The sequence below is a fragment of the Petaurus breviceps genome, unplaced genomic scaffold (genome assembly GCF_028583685.1).
Source record: "Petaurus breviceps papuanus isolate PSGF00001 unplaced genomic scaffold, PetGlider_PUasm1.0 174, whole genome shotgun sequence".
NCBI lineage: Eukaryota > Metazoa > Chordata > Mammalia > Diprotodontia > Petauridae > Petaurus > Petaurus breviceps.
Window position 1 is genome coordinate 63,025,244 of NW_027185761.1, and position 20,495 is coordinate 63,045,738.

A 20,495-nucleotide genomic window follows, 5' to 3' on the forward strand; every position below is an offset into this window, starting at 1 on the left:
ACCAAAGTGACCACAAGACTCCAGTCTGTGATATCATCGGATCTTTTAGTCCTTCCAGAGACACAGCCTGAAATGAATCCCTGCCTACCCGGCCTGGGCAGCTCTTGCTCAAGCCTTCCCTGAGTTTGCCCAGGGACTTCCCTCACTTTCTCCAGAGCCAGCTGCCAGGGCAGCTGTGGAGCTGGCTGCCACTTGTCTCTTTCCCTTCTCACGGGGCCAGCCCATCTTTTTTTTTTTTTAATAAAACATTAATCTGATGCCATAGAATGTCCACTCATAGGTGTAGGAGTGCAAGCCGCCTTAGAGATCACAGACTCCCTGAGGGTAGGGCACGTTCCATTCTTCTATGTCTGAATTCCCGGCATCCGGCACTGTGCCGGCTTTTTGATGCTGCACCTTGGTCATCAGATTGCATGTGCTCCCACCCAATACCTTTTGCCATCTCCCTTGGTATAATCAGCTTGCAGTTTTCCAGGGACCATGGTATTCTACATCTCCTAGCCATTCAGTAATGTTAGCATGTTGGCATTAAAAAGATAGGTTTTTGTTTTGGGAGGAGTTTGGAGTCTTTAAGTGGCTTTTCAGCTTCCTGAGGGCAGTCCAGCCCACTCTTCTTCTGTTTGTGCAATTCTGGGCCAGTCTCATCCATTTGTCCTGTTTATCCCAGCTGATGGACAGCCTCAGTCCACCCACTGGCATGTTGTAATCTGGTCAGAAGACATTCTTTGTTCACTTGGTCTTTCCTGTGTGGGTCAGGCCAGTCCTGTCAGTGGTCAAGGATCTCTTCCTGCTGGCTTCTCGTGCTCAATGCAGCCAGCACACAGTTGCCTGTAAACTGGAGCTTCTGGAGGACTTAACCAGTTAGTCCGCAAGCATTTGGAGTAAGTCAGGAACTCTGATAAGTGCTAGAGACTCTCAGGGAACCCCTTTACAGTCAGTTCTGCTCCATCATGGTCGGACACCCTTTGGTGAGCTCACGCCTGCTGGTTTTATTCCTTACCTCATGTTTATGGTTCTCTCTTGTATGTGTGGAGGAATCCGACATGTTTTTGACAAGACAGATGGGCTACACCTTGTTGGAAGCAAGCCTGTAAGGCGGACTCCTCCCTAGCTGCTAACTGGGCTTGTGAGCTCTTGTCCCAGCTGTGTCTGCCATTGGAGTGTGTGATGGTGAAGCAGTGGAGGCTGCAGGAGGCTGCTTCCTCCCTCTCCAGATCCACACCGAGGGGGCCTTCAGTGCTGGCATCAATGATTCTCACAGATTTTGTCTAGTTGTTGACCATGTGTTTCTGGTGTTCTCTTGGCCATCTGTTTCTTCTCTGTATTGGTCAACCAGCCATTCCCTCGCTTACCTTTGGAGACTGCCCTCCCGGTGGGATGGCTCCAGCAGGCTTCTTTTCTCTGTTCGCTTGGTCTAGCCCAGTAAAGCTACTTTCCCCACCCATCTTTGGTCATGTTAGTGCCTTTTCTACTAAAATTCTGATCGACACATCTGGGACTGATGTTAGTGTCTTAGGGTGGTGGGGCCATTGTCTTTGAGGTTGAATATTTTGTTCTCAGAGTCTTTGCTGATCATTTTCATTTTTCTTCTGTTTGTTGTCCCATTTTTATCCTTATAGCTCAAGTGAATTGTAAATTCAGAGAGATGAGTAGAAAGGGACCTTCACAGTCAGATCTTAACAGATGAGGAAACAGGCCCAGAGAGGCAAAGTTATCCCGTGTTAAGTGCCACCTGAGACTTGACGTCAGATCCTTTGCTTCCCAGTGCCTTTGATTGACCTGATACTGTCATCAAAGAGCATTAATATTTATATCAAATGTTTGGGGGTAGGTATTATTTGTTGATTACATTAAGCCAGCATTTATAGGTAAGGTGCTGGGTGTGAGAGGGATGGGATAGAAAGCTGAGAGATGGCAGCCTGATTCTTTATGGGGGGAGGTGGCATGGGGTGGGAAAATGCAGAATGGACAAGTATATTGTGATTGAGACAGGGCAGAGTGTGGAGGCAGAAGAGATGTTCAGAGCACAAAGCCCACTGAGGACACGAGGAAGAAGAGAGCTCCGTTTCCACTGGGCTGCGGAGTCAGAGAGGGGTCTGTTTCATGGAGGAAATAGAGGAGCTGGGCCTTGAAGTGAGATAAATATTTCCAGACCCGAGGAATACTTGATTTGATCAAGTGGGTGCTTGCAAGGCAAGGTTCCCTGACCCAGGAGCCCAATTTGACTGCAAAGTGGGAGGTGTGAAGGGGAGGAGTGTGAGAGAAGGCTGGAGAAGTGCGGTGGCCTGGGGCCTTTACTGCAGGTCTAAGGAGGGGCTGATATGTATCGGGGTAGCTTAGAGGAATGTACTCGAGGGTTTTGAACCCTTACTGTGATCCCTTGAGCAGTTTGGTGAAGCCTGTAGACTCCTTCTTAGAATCATATTTTTAAACAAATAAATAAGATTACAAAGAAATCTATTATGTGGAAATACAGTTATGAGAACACTTGAAAAAAGTTCGTGTACACATTACTATGTTAAATCTCCTGTGTTGCACATAGGGATAGCCTTTGAGAAGGACCAGACTCAGGATGTACTGAACAATGTATGGGACGTTTGATAAGGGAATGGAAAGCAGGCCTTTACTTCATTCAAGCATTAGACTTGGTTCCTACTCTGTAAAATGGGCAGAAGTATTCCCAGTTGTGCTGTGGGAGGCGTGTAAGAAGCCTGAGCAGATCACGGAGTTGTATTCTGATGACAATGAGTGCCATTGTCTTATTTTGAAGCAATCTTCCTTTTTAATATATATGGCAGGTACTTGGAAGGGTTAGATTGGACAGACTGAAGTTGCCCAAAACCAACAAAATGAGATTCTGCAGGGATTGGAGGAGCAGGCAGGGGGAAAGGTAACCATGTAAGGAGCTAGGAAACTGTGTGGGCTCAGTGGGAAGAGCTGTGGGTTTGGGGTCCACAGATTTGGGCCACTTCTGATTCTATCACTTTCTACCTGGGTCACTTTGGGTCTGTTTAAGCTGAACTTTTGATTCGTCTCTTGATGTGCATCCCCTTCTCTCCTCTGATGCTGTCAGCCCCTGGTGCAGGCCCTCATCACCCCTACCTGGGCTGCCCACCTCCAGCCTCTCCCCACTCCAGCCCATCTGCCATCAGAGTGATTTTCCTAAAGCCCAGGTCTTCCCTGTCACAGCTCTTACTCAGTAAAGCCCAGTGATTCCCTATCACTGCCAGGATCAAATGGAAGATCCTCCATTTTTTATATTCAGAACCCTTTGTGATCTAAGCCCTTGTATCGACATTGTCTGCTGTCCAGTGACCCTGGCTTCTTTGCTGTTCCTTGTACAAAACCTTCCATCTGCTGCCTTTTCCCTGACTGTCCCCTAGGCCTAGATGTTTTCTCTTCTCATCTCCACCTCCTCATTTCCCTGGCTCCCCTCAGGTCCCTGCTAAAATCTCATCTAGGAGAAAGCTTTCCTCATGCCCCTTAGTTCTGGTGCTTTCCATCTCCAGTCATCTCCAGTTTATCCTGTATATATGCTTCTATATAGAGTTGTTTGCATGTTGTCTTCTTTATTGGACTCTGAGCTCCTTGGGGGCAGGGGCTGTTTTTGCCCTTTCCGGGGTAACCCTGGCACTTAGCACAATGCTTGGCATATGATGACTGATGCCTGATTTGTGAGCTTCAGTTTTCTCATCTCTAAAGTGGAAAGAACTGAAGGAGATGATCTTCCAAAGAGGTTATTGTCCTATGGATTAGAATCCATCTGGCCCTTACATGCTGTGATATTAAGGAAGCTTTACAGAGAATTAGGTGAGTGGGAAGAGGGTGACACAGCCCATCCATGTGACAGTCCCTCCCTCCCTCACGTTGGCCTCATGTCAGTCCCCCCCAGAAGAGAGTTGGGCTCTTGAGTACATGTGAGTACGAGCAGCCCTTCCTGGGAGCTGAGACCATGGAGAATGCTGGGCATGTCCCCAGATGGGATGGGATGCAGCCTGCCTTCCTCCTTGTCATTTCTGGGTCATCTTCATGCTCATCCGCATGGCTTGCGTAAGAGACCTGTGCTGGCAGTCTGACTTGGTGAGCTGCCTTCCTTGCAGTGGCCTGTGCTGATACACAGGAAGCTTTGGGCCCCGCTGTGGAATCATCGGGATGGGCTCTCTGGGCTCTGCCTGCTCACCTGCAACATCATGGGCTGTTTCTTTCCCTGCACACACTACTCTCAGGAACACTTTATCCATTTCAGTTGAAAAGTCATCAATGGTTAGTTTGTCTTGTTACTTCCTAACAAATGCCTAAATGTTACTTCCTAAACAAATGCCGTCTAGAATATTCATCCCCTGAAAAGCTTAGTTGACCAGATAGAAGGTCAGCCCTTTGATTTTGGGGGGACGGTGGCCGACGTTGCCGTGACTCTCTCCTCGGCCTTGTGGTCTCCGCGATTGTGGCCATTGTGCACATTGTTCTTTTGTTCTTCCAAGGTCTTCACATCCCTCTTTGCTTAGGCCTCAGAACAAGGACAACCGCAGACTTTGTTTATCTTGCAAAGCACTGTACAAGAAGCATTTCATTTAACCCTCCCTGCAGCTCTTTATAGATGAGGAAATGGGACTGAGACGGGTGAAGAGACTTGCCCAGGGTCATGCAGCTAGTATAACTTGTCATCAGGTACCTTTAGAAAGAAATCTTTCTGACACAGACAGCTCAGTGAATGGAGTGCTGGGTCTGGAGTCAGGAAGATGTGAGTTCAGATCTGGCCTCAGACACTTACTTACTAGCGAGTCACTTAACCTGTGTTTGCCTCAGTCTCCTCATCTGTAAAATAAGGCTGATAACAGCAGGTGTATGGGTACAGTGCAACTTTCTGCTGGGAATGATGTGGCCAGTGCCAGAGGGAGTGCTGATGAGTGTGTTGGGCATTAGGGAGTAGCCTTCTCTGCCCTTAGTTCATTGAATTTTCACCTTCGTGGCCTATGTCATGGAGACTGCTAAAATCCATGACTTGTTTTCTCCATGGTATACAGCTGGGAGAGATGTGAGAAGTCATGAGAATTGGATAAAACCTCTGGTCATCACTCTTACTGGTCGTGTGACCTCCTGGAAGGCCCAGCTTCCCACCTTTTGGAGCCTCCTATGCTTCAGGGTGTTGAGGGGGATGGGCAACAGATGTGTGAGGGACAATGACAAGAGCTGTACAGGATAGGCAGGCAGGAATGGCTTGTACTTGCTGTTGTTAAAGAGTACCTGCAAACGGAAGGGATCGCGCATCTCTTTGAGGCTGTGTGTAAGTATGTAGATGGGTTCATTGGGCTTTGAAAGCATATCTCCTTGTGAGAAACAATACTGCGGTATCAGAAAGGGTAAGGGGATGAGGGGTACAAGTTAAAGTGACCCCTCTGACTAGTTTTACTGTACTTTTTCATTAGGAGCCTATCAAAATCAGCCTGAGAAGGGTAATTGCTTGAGATTTATTGGAGCTAATGACCAGACCTAGATCTGGTCTGTTTCTTCTGTGTCGGGCTAAAGGATGCCACTTTCCCAGAGCTTCTTAGTCAATGCCCTCAGCTGAAGGTGTCCAAGAAGAGATAGCAACTAGCTTTTGGTGGTCCCTGTTAACTAGTTATTTTTATTGGAATTAGATAGAAATCTCTGAGGGGTCAGAAGACTCATCCCTGTAACAGAGACTCACAATCTGAATCAGTTGGTTTGGGGCAGGCAAAGGAAGATATGTGTACAGGAGCAGACATTGAGTCTGGGTAACATTGAGCCATCTCGATGGGCTGCTCCCTGCTGTACCCACCCTGTACACTTTTGACACTTTTCCCCAATCTCAGTAACTCTCTGACAGCTCTCTTTCTGAATCTTCTTCCAGGCCGAGGCCAGGCTAGCGGCCAAGCGGGCTGCCCGAGCCGAAGCAAGAGACATCCGCATGAGGGAGCTGGAGCGGCAGCAGAAAGAGGTAAAGGGAATGGGGGTGGGCAGTACCCCCAAGAAGAGGAGAGCTCTCCCATGTCCTGTGACCAAAACCAAACAGACCACCACCATATAGAGTTAGACAGGTAGAGATGGGGTTGGACATGGCATGGGACAGAAGGGATATTTTGGAAAGTCACTTATGTCGTGAAATAAGTCAGAATATTCATCTTGAGGCATGTGGACTTTGGGCTGATCACTGGAATTCACCAGTCATTTTCCTCCTCTTCCACTTGGCTCAACCTCTACAAATTTCCATATTCAGAAAGCTTTTGATGCCATATACCAAAATTTTCTATGACAGGAAAAAATCCTGGCTATAATCTGAAAAGATTCCTTTTGATGTTGGTGGTTGATCTCTTGATTGTACCCTTGAAGAAATGGGATTTCCAGCTCCTGTATTGTCCCCGCATCATCTAACCCTGTACTTTATGCCGCAGAAATCATGGTACATCTGAGACAGATGGGGCATTGCTTAGCAGTTAACCTTTAGGTTCTTATCTGTCCTTTCAGACCAGTGGGACTTCTGCTTCTTCAGTGCCTGGCCTGCCCTTGATTATTTAACACTGAATTTTGCCTGTATACTGTCTTGGGTTCAGAAACCTGTCTTATGATGTAGGTGTGCTGTGAATGAAGTACTCGTGGATGATGCCCACTCACTCCCACATTTTTGCCTTCTTAGCACTCCCATCGTTCCTATGATCGAAAATGGGGCCAGATTCAAAAGTGGATGGTAGGCCCAGAAAGACTCCCGTTGTGCATGGGATGTGCACTTACTGACAGAGTGATGTGAAGTGGCCATGTACTAATCGTTTGTCGTGTGCCCCACTGTGTGAGAATGTTTGGGGCATGTGAGAGCCAGGGGGTTGCCCCAGGGGAACAGAGTTTGTCTGGGGGGGCTGGGTTAGCCATTTTGTTTTGTCCAGCAACCTCACATTTATTTTGTGAACGGTCCTTTGAAAGAAGGGCTTGGGCCACTGTTTCTACTAGAGTTCCTTTTGCATGTGAGTGTGGTGGTTTTTTCAGGTCTTGGTCTTTTAATGTATTTTTGGTCTTGAATTACTAGGTTGGCAGGATGTGTTTGAAGGATGACCCAAACCATTCTTTCTTCTAAAAATGTCTTGGAGGATTTTGCTAATCTTGTCATTTTAGCTTTCTTAGCTTCATCTCTGTTCAAGGGCCCTGCCCATGCCCCCAAATTGGATGCCACAAGAGGAAGCCATGAACCAGAGGAAGGCTTCCCAATGACAGCTGAGAAATACCACTTCCTTTCTATCGAAATATGTAATTGGCAGCCTTCCTGTCTGGCTCCTGCTCCTAGCCCACAAGCTTCTCTTGGAATCAAGTTTAGTCTTTTCAGGCAATTAAAAAGTACAGCCAGGAGACTGATTAAGACGAGAATGTCATTAAGCAGAACTATTTATAAGCCAAAACCTTTACTAAAACAAAAAGTGGAGGAGGTACAGACATTGAAAATCTGCTCTCTGTTTCGATATTGCTGGAGGTAGAGCAGGGAAGGAGGCTACTTGGAATGCTGAGGAGAGTGGACTTGCCCCAGCCTTTGTTCTCACATTTTCTTATTTTCCTTGATTCTAGAAAAGAGAGAGAAATGATTTAGTCCCATGTGTCCACACAAATGACCATGAAGGGCTGTTTTGGAATATCACTTTGGGCTAACTGAAAGCTTTCAAGTTATTAGTGGACAGATATTTGCTTCATTAACATGGCGTTCTAGTTTTTGTGTATGAGGAAAAACAATTTAGTTTTTAAAAATTTTTATATTTAGCATTCGGCCGTTCCTTTGAATTTTAATAATGTTCCACATCTTTTCTGATCTGATAAAGTGTTAGAGGTGAATTGATGAAAAACAGAATGAGAGGCAGTGTGATGGTTTTCCTCAGAGGGCCGGCTAGTCTTGGCATCCTGAAGACCTGAATGTAACACATCATAAGCTTTCTGCCCATGGCCAGTCCTTCTTTGTCTCACAGTGCCCCTGACAGCCCTGTAAGAATCTAAGTTACCGGCGTGGGGCTGATCTGCTTTGGTTCACAGAGTTTCCATGCTGGGAATTCTCTACACTGTTGCACTCATAGTTCCAACCCCCTCCCCCCCAAATAGACAAAAAAAAGTGGAGTGGGATTAAACATAGGTTTGCTTCTGTGGTCACAAGTTCAGATGACTGCATTACCGGCCCTCCAGGGTTTCTACGTTCTACTTGGGGAGTAATTGGGGCATTTCACAGTTTGCCATGGAACCCCCTTGATGCACCAAGCATTGCATAGGGATGAGAAAGGAGGTCCTTGGCTGGGGGCGGGGGGGCGATCCTTGGCCTCCAGAGTCGGAGCTAGGACCTGACACCAAAATACACAAGTGTTTTCAGGCTTTTCAATTATCCTGATGGCATCTGCTCTCTCTTAAAAATGTGCTTAAAAATCAAGCGTTTCCCCATCCAGGGCAGCTCCTTTTACTTCTCATGGCTGAGGTGGCCATTTCTAAAGCTAAACTCAGCCTCTGCTGGATTGATTTGCCCTCATGGCTGCATTTCAAGGTAATGGTTTCTGTTCCTGTTGGAGCCCCTGGTACTGTGTAATGGGCGTTTTCAGAGAAAGGCAGACTGTGAGCGGTGTTTTACCAGAAACGTTGACCTTCCCTCCAGAACCTTTCGTTGCTAGATGCCTCTGCACAATATCTCTGACCCCACAGCTCAGTTGTCCAGACCTTCCCGGAGTGGGCAGTGTGAAGGATTGGTCGTTGGCCCTGGTCAAGCTTACTTGGCTTTGTTGCATGTGTCTGGGGGCATGGAGACACAGGTGCCTTCTTGTTCTTTTTCAGTGACTAATTTTTCATATATTCTCTCCTTTCTCAGGAAGATGCAGAAAGGGCCAGGTATTCTCACCGGTCCAGGCACCATCATCCCCACCTGGTTTGTAATCACATCCGTCTCTATTCTCCCTTGGTCTTCAGACTTCCCTTTTCAATCTGTTCACAGACAAACCACCATTTCATTTTCTTTTTCTTATCAGGGAGTTGAGGATATACTGTCCACTCGCAATATTGGCAGTCACAGGGTTAGTATTTGTACCATTTCTGTGGTAAGAGCCAAAGCTTGTTTGTGTTAGCTTTGAGAAGAATCAGCACAGGAAGAATCTGGTGTCATCAATTTTCCATTTTTTTCTGTTGGGGAAAAACAATCAAAACATCATTCAGATAATGATTTTAAAAAACAACAATGAAGTAAAGTGATTTTAAATCATGTATTTCCATCTTCCATAAGTATTTCTATCTGGCCTGTGGTCTGATTCTTTCAGAGAATTATGTATGCTTTGGGAAAATTCATAAAGTAATTGCAGATTTACATTCCTTATCATGCCTGTTTCCCTGATTGGAACTGAATGTCTGGGGGGTTTCCCCCCTTTTTTTGATGAATTGATTGTTTTAAAAATTGGAAAGATCTTTGGATTTTAGGGAAAGCTATCCCTTTGTTACATGGGAAAACAGAACCTTAAATACACAGTATTTTTTGTTTAGATAATGCTGTTTCACAGCTATTAGATTACACGTCTGACTGGCGTTGTTGAAATTGATTTGGTGACATGCTGATTAGCATTCTAGGGGATTCATTTGTTTTTAGAAGCCCTTCCTGTTGACCATAAGGAAAGTTGAAATCACTGATCAAAGCTGAAGGGGCAGGGCCATGCAGGTAGGCCAGGCTTCTGTGGCTTTCCCTGTATGTCCTATTTCCAGTTCTTTTAAAATGATGTTTTAGATTGCACATTGTTACTGTGTTTCTTTTGAAAAACCTGACTGAGGTTTGTACCTTGCATCCTTGAAGATGGTCTGTTGTCACCCATTTCCTTTCCAAGCTGTTGTTCCCTTAGTTTCCGTATATTTAATGTGTTTGTGGGTCAGGAGGTGCAGTTTGGTGACTGCTGGAGAAGCCAATGATTGCACTTGCTTCTGAACAGAAGCTGTTATCCTTTTGAGCTGAATTGTGTGCGTGTGTGCACGTGTGCGCGTGCGTGCCCCTGAGTGTGTGTGTGCGTGTGTGCGTGTGTATGCTGACCAGCTGGGCACTTTGGTCCAGAATGCTACAGGACAGAGCTGCTTGGAGCTCTGGGTCTCAGGTTTCTGTAAAGTGGGCATGACAGGACTGCGCTTCCTGCCCTAGGAGATTTGGATGGCCTGCAGGTAATAAGCCTGCACGGTGTCTTCTTCTGGTCTTACTGAGTCGCTTCAGGCAGCGCCCTGTGCTGGTCCCTTGTTTTGCCCAGGTGTCCTGTGACTCCGATAGTATTTGGCTTTGTTGGTAAAAGCAATTATTTCATTTACTTTGTTTTACTTTTCAACATTCCATAACAATCATTGAGACTCCGTGGGCAGACAAGAGAGTGCCTTGTAAGATGGTGAGGTGGTGAGTGACCTTGGCTGTAGCAGCTGGGGGCGTGCTGAAGGCACCCAAAGAGGAAGCGCACAGCTCTAGACTCTTCGGCTGGTACTCAGGTGTGGGGGTGCCCCTGGCAGAGAACAGGGCAACCAAGCTTCTTTTAGTGACACCTGGAACACGTAAGCCACCTGGGGATTGAATGCTTCTCTGTGAGTGCCCTGATCTGGAAGCTCTGGACCTGACAGAGTCCAGATGTAGCCTGGTTTGGAAGGAGGAGGCCCCTTAGGCAGGTTCCCTGTTGTGCAGGGACTCTTAGGGCATGGCCCGTGGACCGCTCCTCTTGGGGCAGATGTGGTGGGAAGCTCCTGGGTAGGGAGGAGAAGGCCACAGTGTTCTTGCCAGGTAGTTGTATTCTGGATATCCCCCTGCTAGCCATATTCAGCAACCTCGTATGTGGAGCAAGGTCATTCCTAGGACGGGGCCCATCACTGTTCACTTGGTGTTCAGGGGGGCCTGTCTCTGTTCAGTTAAAATCATTTTAAACCAGCCCCTTCTCTTAGGGCAGCTGTGTTTTCATAGTCTGCAGAGAGTTTGCCTGGCTACAAAAAAGGGAGAGGGGGAGGGGAGAGGCCCCTTCCTGCTTTCAGACATGCAGAGCCCACTGTTGTCAGCCAGCCTAGAAAAGCAGCCGTCTGAGGGCATTCGTCACGGGTTCGTGATTATTTGAAGGGTATTTAGAGCAATGGCTGAGTTAAGGAGACAGTTCTGTAAGTACTCAGGGTCCCCCTTAGACTTCGGACATCAAGGGACCAGAACAGAAAATGAGTCATGCCAGCAGAGGTAGACTTTCATTGGGAGCAGATAGGCCCTTCCCTGTTAATATCCTCAGTGACTGTGGTCTCAGGAAAGGCCCTAGCTGGAAGCCGGTGCTCCCTCTCCCTATTTCTGAGAATCTGTCAACACGTGTTAGGGACACAGTGATGGACAAGGACCCTGCCTCTGCCCTTCAGGGGCTCCCAGTCTGATCGCTGACGTTTACATTCAGCAAAGATCTCCACAGGTCAGATAGAGAGTAGACTCAGAGGGAAGGCACTGGCAGTGCGGAGGGCTGGGGGGCATCCCAATACGCTTCCTGTGGAGGGTGAAGGAAAACAGGGAAGCTTCAGGAAGTGAGGAAGGAGAACATTCCAGGCCCTAGACTAGAAAATTGGTTGTGAAGAACTTTTAATGACAAACGGAGGAAGGTCTGTTTGATTGGGAAGGTGAGCAAGAGCTCACCAAGCCAGAGAGGGCTTAAGGAAAATCATTTTGGCAGCCAGGAAGGAGATGGCCTGGAGGCAGGGAGGCCAAAGAAGAGGCTAGACTGGTGGGGTTGAGGACAGAGTTGAGGACATGGGCAAGAGGGCCTAGTATATGAGTGGTCAGGGAGTTCAGCAGGCTTGTGGGCCTGGGGGATGGTGGTACACACAGTCCTAAGAAGTCTGGAAGAGGGGATGGTTTAGGGGGAAAGATGATGACCCTCTAGAGTTTTAGAGATGTGAGGTTTAAGATGTCCAGTAGGCAGTTGAAGATGGAGGCTGGAGGTCACGAGAAAGCTTAGGGTTGGACAGATAGAAATGCAGTGGAACCCATGGGCATCGAGAAGACCAGAGAGAAAGGTGAGTGGCCAAAGAGCGCTATGGGGAGGGAGACTTCTCTACTCCTGGCCCTGCCCACCTTCTACCTCCTAATGTTGGGGGTGTCAGAGCCTTTCCTATAGAGCACAGGCTGAGGCAAGGGAGGCAAGGACACTGGTCCTTATCTCTGGTCCGGCACTGTGCCCTGTATGCAGAAGCAGCTCATGAATGAGTCTGACCTTGTCCAGTCCCATGTTGGGTGGCTCACTGCTGTCTCATTTCATTTAAAAACTAAACTCAGGCTGTGTCTTAGCCCCACCGCTGGCTTTGAGTGGCACTGGGGAGGAGGAACCGTACATGGCCTCAGGCCAAGGTTTGAGGCTGAGTGCTTTTTAATGGAAAGCCATGCTTTTCACATTGGGTTTCTGGAATGTCCTTGCTGAGCCAAGTCCTTTCATTTTGGTCTCTTTTTGAGCATGACCAAGACTTTTTACCTGATCTTTTTCCCTTGTACTTGCTTTCTAAACCTCCAGTTGGCTGGACAGTCATTATTTTAAGGAAACACTCATCTTCACAGACAGTTTTCCATATTTACTTTTCATGTTTGATTTTGGAAAAAGCATGGACATGGGCATGTGGCCTGGAGCCTCCCCCACTGGTCACTCAGGACCACCTCAGTGCCCTCTTTGGTCAGCACTACGACTCCCGGGAGGCATCCTGAAAATCTTTAGCCCAGGTTTCTCTGTCTCCCACTGTCCCCAACAGCCTCCCTCCCCCCTTTTTCATGAGATGAAACTGAAGCACAGATGGTGAGGACATCGGCCTAAGGTCTCATGCCTGCATTAGCAGGCCTGTGATAAGAACCTTTGAATTCCAAGTCAGGGCTGCTTGGTTTTTAATGTGTCTTGACTTTTAAAATAGATCAATCTATAGTAATAATGAAAGTATTTTTTTTCCTGTTTCCTTCAAAATATGACCAAATCCATCGCCATTGGAAACTCAGTATGACACTCTGAAGGCTCGCTCCACAAAGCATTCATCTTCAGTATGTGATCCATTTGCATGGTTCTGTGTGAAATCATCAGTAGTACTTGGCTTTACTAATCATAGACAATATTTAGGCCTGCCATAATTTTAAATAAGTGCTTGTCTAGCCGACAAAAAATATATATATATTTATATAGCCGAAATGCTATTGTAAAATTGTGAAACAGTTCTCCATTCTGGGGGGGGGGGAAGTTGCCTTTGGAAATTGCAAGAGTATGTCAAAAATAAAAAAGGAACCCCATTCATTTCTCTTAAGAATGAGAGATTGCCAGGACATTATTTTTTCTTGAAGTAGCAAGCTCCTGATGAGGGACTTTGCTAGCTTTGTCAGCCTGATGAAGCCTGGAAGCATGTGGAGAAGACGTGAGCCAGGTTCAGGGTGGGACCTGCCATTTTCCCGAGTGGTGTGTCCATCACTGCCTGACTCTGGGCAGCCCCCAAAGGACTCTTTCTCTTGGTTAGGTTCTGCCTTGACCCGAGAGCTGAGGCAAGTGAGGGACTGAGTAATCTGGTTAGTACGTGTCTCAGTTTCCAGCCTCTGTGTAGCCAGTCACCTCAGTCACTTAGGATTCTCTGGAGGGAAGAGGACCCAGCATGATGTTTTTTAATCACCCATCAGCCTTGTAGTGTTAAGAGGTTACTCTGGAGTGCAGCTCCCTGCATGCACATCCCAGAGACCTGTTGGGTCATCATTGGGTGAGCCTGACCTGGGTATTATCAGGACACAGCCCAGTATAGAGACGAGGCCTCTTTGATGTGCCTAGAACCCCTTATGTCCAAATCATTTCTCCTCTGAGGTGCACAGACCTGTTGTCCTATTGGATATTGCTGTTCAACCCTTTGTGGGGGCAACTATTCTGCCCCCCAAATATCTAACCCTGAAGCGTTCCACCTAAGTAGAGAGTGCATGTGCTCACACACATGTTCACGTGCACACAGGTACACACACACACACAAACAGAGGTTGTTTTTTTAGCGGAGGCTGAGAGTTCTACTTGATTGATTCCTGTTCCCTTGCTTGGGTAGCCTCATGGTGAGACAGCTGACCTGTGTCTGAGGGGCTCCTGTCACTGGGGGCTGCTTTCTGCTTGTGCGGTCCCTCCTCAGGCAGGGAGGTCTGGCTGTCCTCAGCCTTGTCTTCAGATCCCATGCTGACTGAAACCCTCAGCACCTACAAGGGGAGATCTTTCTCAAGCTTTGGTAGCTCCAAAAGAGAACCGCACAGGTGCCAGTCCTCAGCCATACTTCTGGGATCCCGTGTCTCAGCTGGGAAGCGGGAGATGATTCTCACAGTGGATAATCCCCAGCCTTGGTTCATTGACGGTTGGCTGCATAGAGGCCGTCTCAGACTCACTGTCCTTGGCTTCCCGTTAGCGTGTTAAATATGGACTTGAGCTGACTTGGACTATGGTGGGTGATCTAAAGATCCTGATGTCTATTTAATGCCCCTGTTTGCTTCCAGAGCCATGCTTATGGGGACTCCTACGGCACAAAGAGGAGGTCTTCTGGATCCCACAGAGATCCCTTGGTTAGTATGTTGTGTGTCCCTCGTATGCGCAGTGTGCATGTGTGTCGTGCACCCAGAATGTGATTGTGTCACTGTAGCTGAAGTAAGGAAGGCAGTATGAATCCTTAGGGCTCTCCATGGCCCTTGGTGGCACCCTGGACTTGCCACTTGGGGCGTGTTATTTAGTGCTCTCCTGACTGCCAGGACTTCCCAGAACTTCCCAGCACAGTGGCCTTTCCACCCTGTGGATTCCAGGGTCATCACTGAGGAAGGACCAGGTCTTCTTTTAGGAAATCTGTAATTGAAGTAATTTAGTGTTATTGGCTGTACCCACTGAGGGAGAGATTTTGATCCAGAAATTCTTTTGTAAGTGGGAAGGTGTTTTCTCATAGGAACTGTACTGTATATGGCGGTCAGGTGGCTGGGCTGGTCAGCAAAGAGACCTGGAACCCCTGGCATAGCCTGGCCGCAGCACCATCAACCATTCTGTAGAGTCCTTCACTATAGCTGCTTTCTGCGGGACAGTGTGTCCAGGTCAGTGGTGATCAATGCTAAGAACCTCTCTGACCTGGGAGCCCGAGGCTGCCGTCATGCTGTCTCTCAGCCCTGGCCCTGGGTGGAGGTCCCAAGGCTGGGCTGGGCCGGCCTGTAGAGAATGGGTTCTGTTGGCGGTGCGATGCCGACACCCGAAAGGCAGGAGTGTCTCCAGTGGGCAGGGCTGGGTGCTTGTTGAGGGATGTCAAGGCAGAGATGGGGGGGGGGGCAGAGGAGGGGAGATGCAATGAGGGAGAGTGAGGTAGGTGGGAGAAGCTGTGCTCGTCAGAAAGGTCAGCCCCAGTCTGGTTGCCATTTGTGTATAAGGCCACTCACTCCGAAATGAGCCTCTTGGAGCCTGGCCCCTGCCTGTGTTTGCTGCACCTCAGCATGGCTACAGGCTGCTTTCTGTGTTCCCAAACTTGAGAAAGGCACTTATAGACCTAGTTGAGATTCCCTAAACAGAAATGGGATGCACAATTATTTGCCCTTTGTTATATTTTTTTAAAACCTGCTGTTCTTGAAGATTGTGACAAGGGTTTGCCTGAGTTTCAGTTCTTCCCCAGCTTATTCTTTGCATGACTCCCTGGGCCTTGATTTCCTCATCTGTAATATGGGACCACAGGACTGGAGTTGGGATGTATCAGAAGAGAAGGAATTTCCAATCTTTTCAGTGGTTTTGCCAAATGGATTTTAGAAAAAAGCCATTATTGTGTAAAATTTTCATGGACACCTGTCAGTATGGCTTGAAAGTTACTGATTTTCATTCCATTTGGCTGAGGATTGTTTTTAAAGAAGGAAATAATTGGTTAGAACTTAGTTTGGAAACAGTTTAATGTCTGCCTTTTTGGGGAGAAAACACGCTGATGATCCTCTGACTTTTCTGTTTAAATATGTTCTAGCACTTTGGGGTATGGGTTTTGGGGAGGCTATCCTTGTTAATAGTCAACTCTTCCGTGCCTCATGAAACCTTCCCCTTCTCTCCCTTTGTGCCCAGCCCTCGGGCTCCCAGCCTGGGAGCTGTCCTCGAGCCCCCCAAGTATCTAAGCTCTTGCCGAGGCCTTTTGATTTCATCTCTGCAGCACCTCTAGATTACATCCCTTTTCTCTGACACTGTCCCTGCGGTCCAGAGCCTCATCACCTCCCACCTGGACTGTTGCAGCAGATGCCCAGTGGTCTGCCCTGCCGCGAGGCTTTGCCCACTCCAGTCTGTCTTCCATTCAGCCGCTAAAGTGGTTTCCCTGAATTGCAGATCTAACCACATCAAGCCCTGTTACATCCAGGAACAAATGTTTGGCATTCACAGCCCTTCTAGCCTGTCCCCTGCCACCTTCCCAGGCTTCTTCCATGTTCCTCCTCAGCACTGACACCGGCCTCTTGGCCTCAGGCCTCTTCTCGGACTGTCCCCCATGCCTGGGATGCCGCCCTCTTCAGCTCTAGCTGCTGGCCTCCTTGCTTCCTTTAGCCCCAGCTACAGCCTCCTCAGCAGGAAGCCTGCTCTCCCTTCCTTTCTGGTGCCTCACCGTTGTCCTGTCTGTGGTTCCCTTTGCCGGTGTCTGTCTGCATGTTGTTTGCCCTTCAGAGGGCACCCTGGAGGGCAGGGGCTGTCTTTGGCCCTTAACGAGTATTTACTGTGTTTTGTTCACTCTGTTTCATTCCCTTTGTTAGAATGGAGTTGACATTAAGCTGTGCTTTTCCATTGTGCTTCTTGCAGAAAGGCCTCTACTATGACCAGAGGAACTATAGCAGCCTTAAGCACAGCAAGCCCCCCTCCACCTACTACACTCGGGTCTGTTGGGATTTTGCTTCTGCTTGTTTAAGGATCTTTTATCCTTTGGGTTAGAACTCAGCTGTGTGAGGTGATAATGCATGGACTCCACGTTGTGGGGACTTTTCTAAAGCATGTCTTCCGAGGGGACGTCGACTGTGCCTGTGGCGGCCCACGTGAGGGGCCCACACCTGCAGAGGGGGACATGCTTTAACCTGATGGATGAGTTAGTGGGGAAAGGGCTCTTACTCCTGCCCTGTGCTGTGACACACTAGCCTTTACTAATTTTCCTTGATTTTTATCCTCTGACACCAGCATTAAATGATAAAGTATAAAAATAGTTCTGATACTCAATGAACACATTTCTTCTCACACTTTCAATAACAGCCTGTTGCTAATGAGTTTGTTTTGTGCTTTTGGGTAATTGTGTCCAAGACTGATCCTGAGTTGGGAAGTGACAAGTTGTGGGTTGAATTCTTGTCTTGCTCCGTGATAACAGACTTTTCTGGTTTTTGTCTCCAAAACAGTCTTCTTCCTTGTACAGTGATCCTCTGGCAACTTCTAAGGCTCACAGGGTCAGTACCGGGTCAGAGCGAGCCGTCTTCTCAGCTCCTCCTTGCTGTTTTCAGATTTGAAAAACCCCTTTTTTTGTAGGTTTCTCATGCTGTAGACACTGGTCTGATGAGAAGCGCCAGTTTGGTTCGTATGTGCCCCTTCCAGATTGTGCATGATGGCGGGGCTGCTAGCACAGGTCTGAAATAAAGCAAGGCCTCCTAGGTCAGCTGTATTCAGAGTGTGATAAACCATGAAATAACTGTGCTGTCTGTCGTCTCAGAAGACGGGCTCCCAGCCCATCATCGGCAGTTCTGAGGCCACGGGGAGTCGCTGCACAGCCCTGCTCTCTGCTCCCCTGATGGGGAATAACATGCTTAGGAGGCAGCCGGTTGGGCCAGCACTAATGCTTGTGGCTCGAGGCCATCGGCTCACATGGCCGCATCTGCGCCCCCCTCGGCTCTCTACAAGCAGCCTTGCTTTTGGCGGCATGGCCTCATGGCTGACGCTGAGGCCTCAGAATCTGTGCTTGCAGCTGGCTGAGGCTGTCTTCCTCTTTCTGTGTATGCTCCCCCTGTGACTTATCAGATAGATTGATCCTGGCCAATGTATAGACCGCAGAAGAAACAAGTTACCAGTGCTTGTTGGTCATCGCTCCTTTTTTACTAAACTGATAATGCCAGGTTTGGTTCTGAGTCACCTTTGGCTGGTCAAAAAAATCAGCTTCATCTTCTGAGGGTTCAGGCTTGACTTGCATCCCTGTCCTGGCCCTGACACTTGAGACATTGTGAGTCTCACTTCTCACGCTTGCAAAGGCAGGACAGTGATCCCTGTACCCCCTCACAGAGGTTTGAGGAGAAAACTGTTTTGTTGATCCCAGCGGAGAAGTGCTTGGTGCAAGACACCACTGTCGTCGTCAGAGACTCCAGACGCTTCCTTCTTTTTTTTGTTCGTTCGTTCGTTTCTGGTTTTGGGGGGGTTGTTGTTTTTTTTGGACGGGGAAGGGCAAGGCTATTGGGGTTAAGTGACTTGCCTAAGGTCACACAGCTAGTAAGTGTGTCAGGTGTCTGAGGCCAGATTTGGACTCAGGTCCTCCTGACTCTAGGGCAGGTGCTCTATTCACTGCACCACCTTCCTTCTTTAAGACTGGCCCCAATCCACTCCTCCTCCTGGTCTGATCCTGTACGGGAGGACAGGTGCTGGGGTTAGGCTTCTTCCTGGTGTGCAGATTAACCAGCAAGCATGGAGGTAGGAACCTGTGTTGGGCAGTGAGACCCAAGATGGGAGCTAGAGACAGCCCCTGCCTTCAAGGCTGACCTTTCTTTTGCAGTCACTGTGGAAATGCTGGCAGAACCAGGGGTGCCCACCAGCACAGGGACTTGCCCAGGTCGTGTGGCTAGTTTTGTCAGTGTTGGGGCTGGAAGCTGGTTTCTGTTACCAGCCTTCGTCTCCCAACGCCTCTCAAACCATCTCTAATGTTCTAAGAGCATATTAAGGGTGTGCCCCTAATGTGTCAGGACTCTCTTGTGTAAGAAGGAAACAGCAGACTGATGTTTAGGGGCCAGGCGCTTTGAGGGAAGGGCAGGGGTGGGAGACAGTGTTCCTTAGCACTTCCAAATTGTTGGGCAGCCCCTCAAATGCTGAAAGGACGCGTCCTTTTTCTTTATTCTCCAGGCCTCTCTGGGTGATGTGGGATTATATAGTCCGTGCAGCTCTCGCACAGTGAGTCTTCACCAGGGCAGTGGGGAGTTTGGGGAGGGCAGCACATGGGGGTGGGGGGAGATACACTTCACTATGGACAAGTGCCATTTTTCCAGTACCCCTGTGATCCCACCTCCCTGGGCCCATTCACTAGCCCTGTGTGTGAGGCAGACGGGCAGCAAGTTTGCAGGGCATCTAAAGCTTTCTGTGACCATATCTTGATGATGCTTCAGTCGAGTCACCAGGCACTCATGAAGCACCTGATGTGTGCCATCAAGAACAGAAGGCTGCCCGCTCCTGCAGCGGGATGAGCAGGCGGACTGCCCTCCTTTCCCTTTAGCCCCGGAGAAGGAGGACGCTTTGCCCACGAGCAGTTCCGGGTGACCCTCTGCCTCTGCTGGGTCCTGTGGGTGGGAAGGACTCACTCTGCCTGAGTGCCCAGGGAGCAACGCCCCAGCAGCCCGTGGGCCAGCTTTAGATCCCTGCAGAATCAATGGCAAATTCCAGGGCCCGTGTACTGATAAAACCTGTCTTCTTGCAAACTTTGTAGCCATCGGAATATAGCTACTCATCCAGAGCAAGTTCGTGGAGCAGCCCCGTGGTGAGCACTCTTGCTGCCTGCTGGCCCTGAGCAGTGTGAACACCTTGTGGCTTACACCCCTGGAAGCCTCTCTAACATTCAGAGTTCTTGTGCATGGAGTGGCGCTCTCACACAAGCATGCCGACTCAAGACTTACTTGGCCTTCAGGAAGCCACTTCTTAAAGGCTGGTGCCTGCGAAGGAGGAAGTGTGGGTGGGTGGGCCGAGCCCTGCCTGGCTCTTGAGCCGGGAGACTACACCTGCTGTCCTGTCAGCCGCCCTGCTCCTCAGGCTGTTCACCTGGAAAGTGAGGGTTGGGTTGTGGCCCCCAGAGCTCCCTTCCAGCCCTAGATCGATGGTCCTTTGAGGTATTTTATTTTTCATGGATTAATGGATAATCTGTGGGTTTGTAGAGGACCCGAAATGCTTCTCATCTCCCTCAGGAAGGTGAAAGCCTAGGTTTGTTAGCATCAGCATGTAGGGTAGGAAAGAAGTGCTTTGTTGGTCTCACCTGGTAGGCTCTCCTTTCGCTGTGGCCAGCTGCCTTTTCTGTATTAAGCAAGGAATTACAGTGGAGTTACTGTCAACATAGGAATTTTAAAAGCATTTTCACACATAGGGAAAGATTTCTTTTTGCTCGCATGACGTAAATCCACTTGTTTTTCTGGAGATTATGTGACAGATCTCTGTCTGTCCACCTGGCTAGTCCGTCCGTCCGTCAGTAGGACTTTGCCCTTTTGGTGGCCGGCCTGTTGTCCTTCATCTTGCAGTGGAGGTCCTAGTCCGTACTTCACTTTGTAAGATTAGGTCTGCTCCTTAGAAGCAAGCTGAAGA

At 48.6% G+C, this 20,495-nt stretch overlaps 1 protein-coding gene across 1 annotated transcript in view; it reads left to right on the forward strand.

The window, feature by feature from the left end:
* Positions 1-20,495, forward strand: part of LRRFIP2 (LRR binding FLII interacting protein 2) — a 96,623-nt gene that overhangs the window by 39,029 nt on the left and 37,099 nt on the right. Inside the window, exons 3-12 of the mRNA XM_069084316.1 lie at positions 5,873-5,959; positions 6,656-6,706; positions 8,840-8,896; positions 8,997-9,041; positions 14,483-14,548; positions 16,776-16,850; positions 17,357-17,404; positions 17,484-17,528; positions 19,056-19,103; positions 19,633-19,683. Coding sequence (XP_068940417.1) covers positions 5,873-5,959; positions 6,656-6,706; positions 8,840-8,896; positions 8,997-9,041; positions 14,483-14,548; positions 16,776-16,850; positions 17,357-17,404; positions 17,484-17,528; positions 19,056-19,103; positions 19,633-19,683 — 573 coding nt within the window. The remainder of the gene's footprint in view (positions 1-5,872; positions 5,960-6,655; positions 6,707-8,839; positions 8,897-8,996; positions 9,042-14,482; positions 14,549-16,775; positions 16,851-17,356; positions 17,405-17,483; positions 17,529-19,055; positions 19,104-19,632; positions 19,684-20,495) is intronic.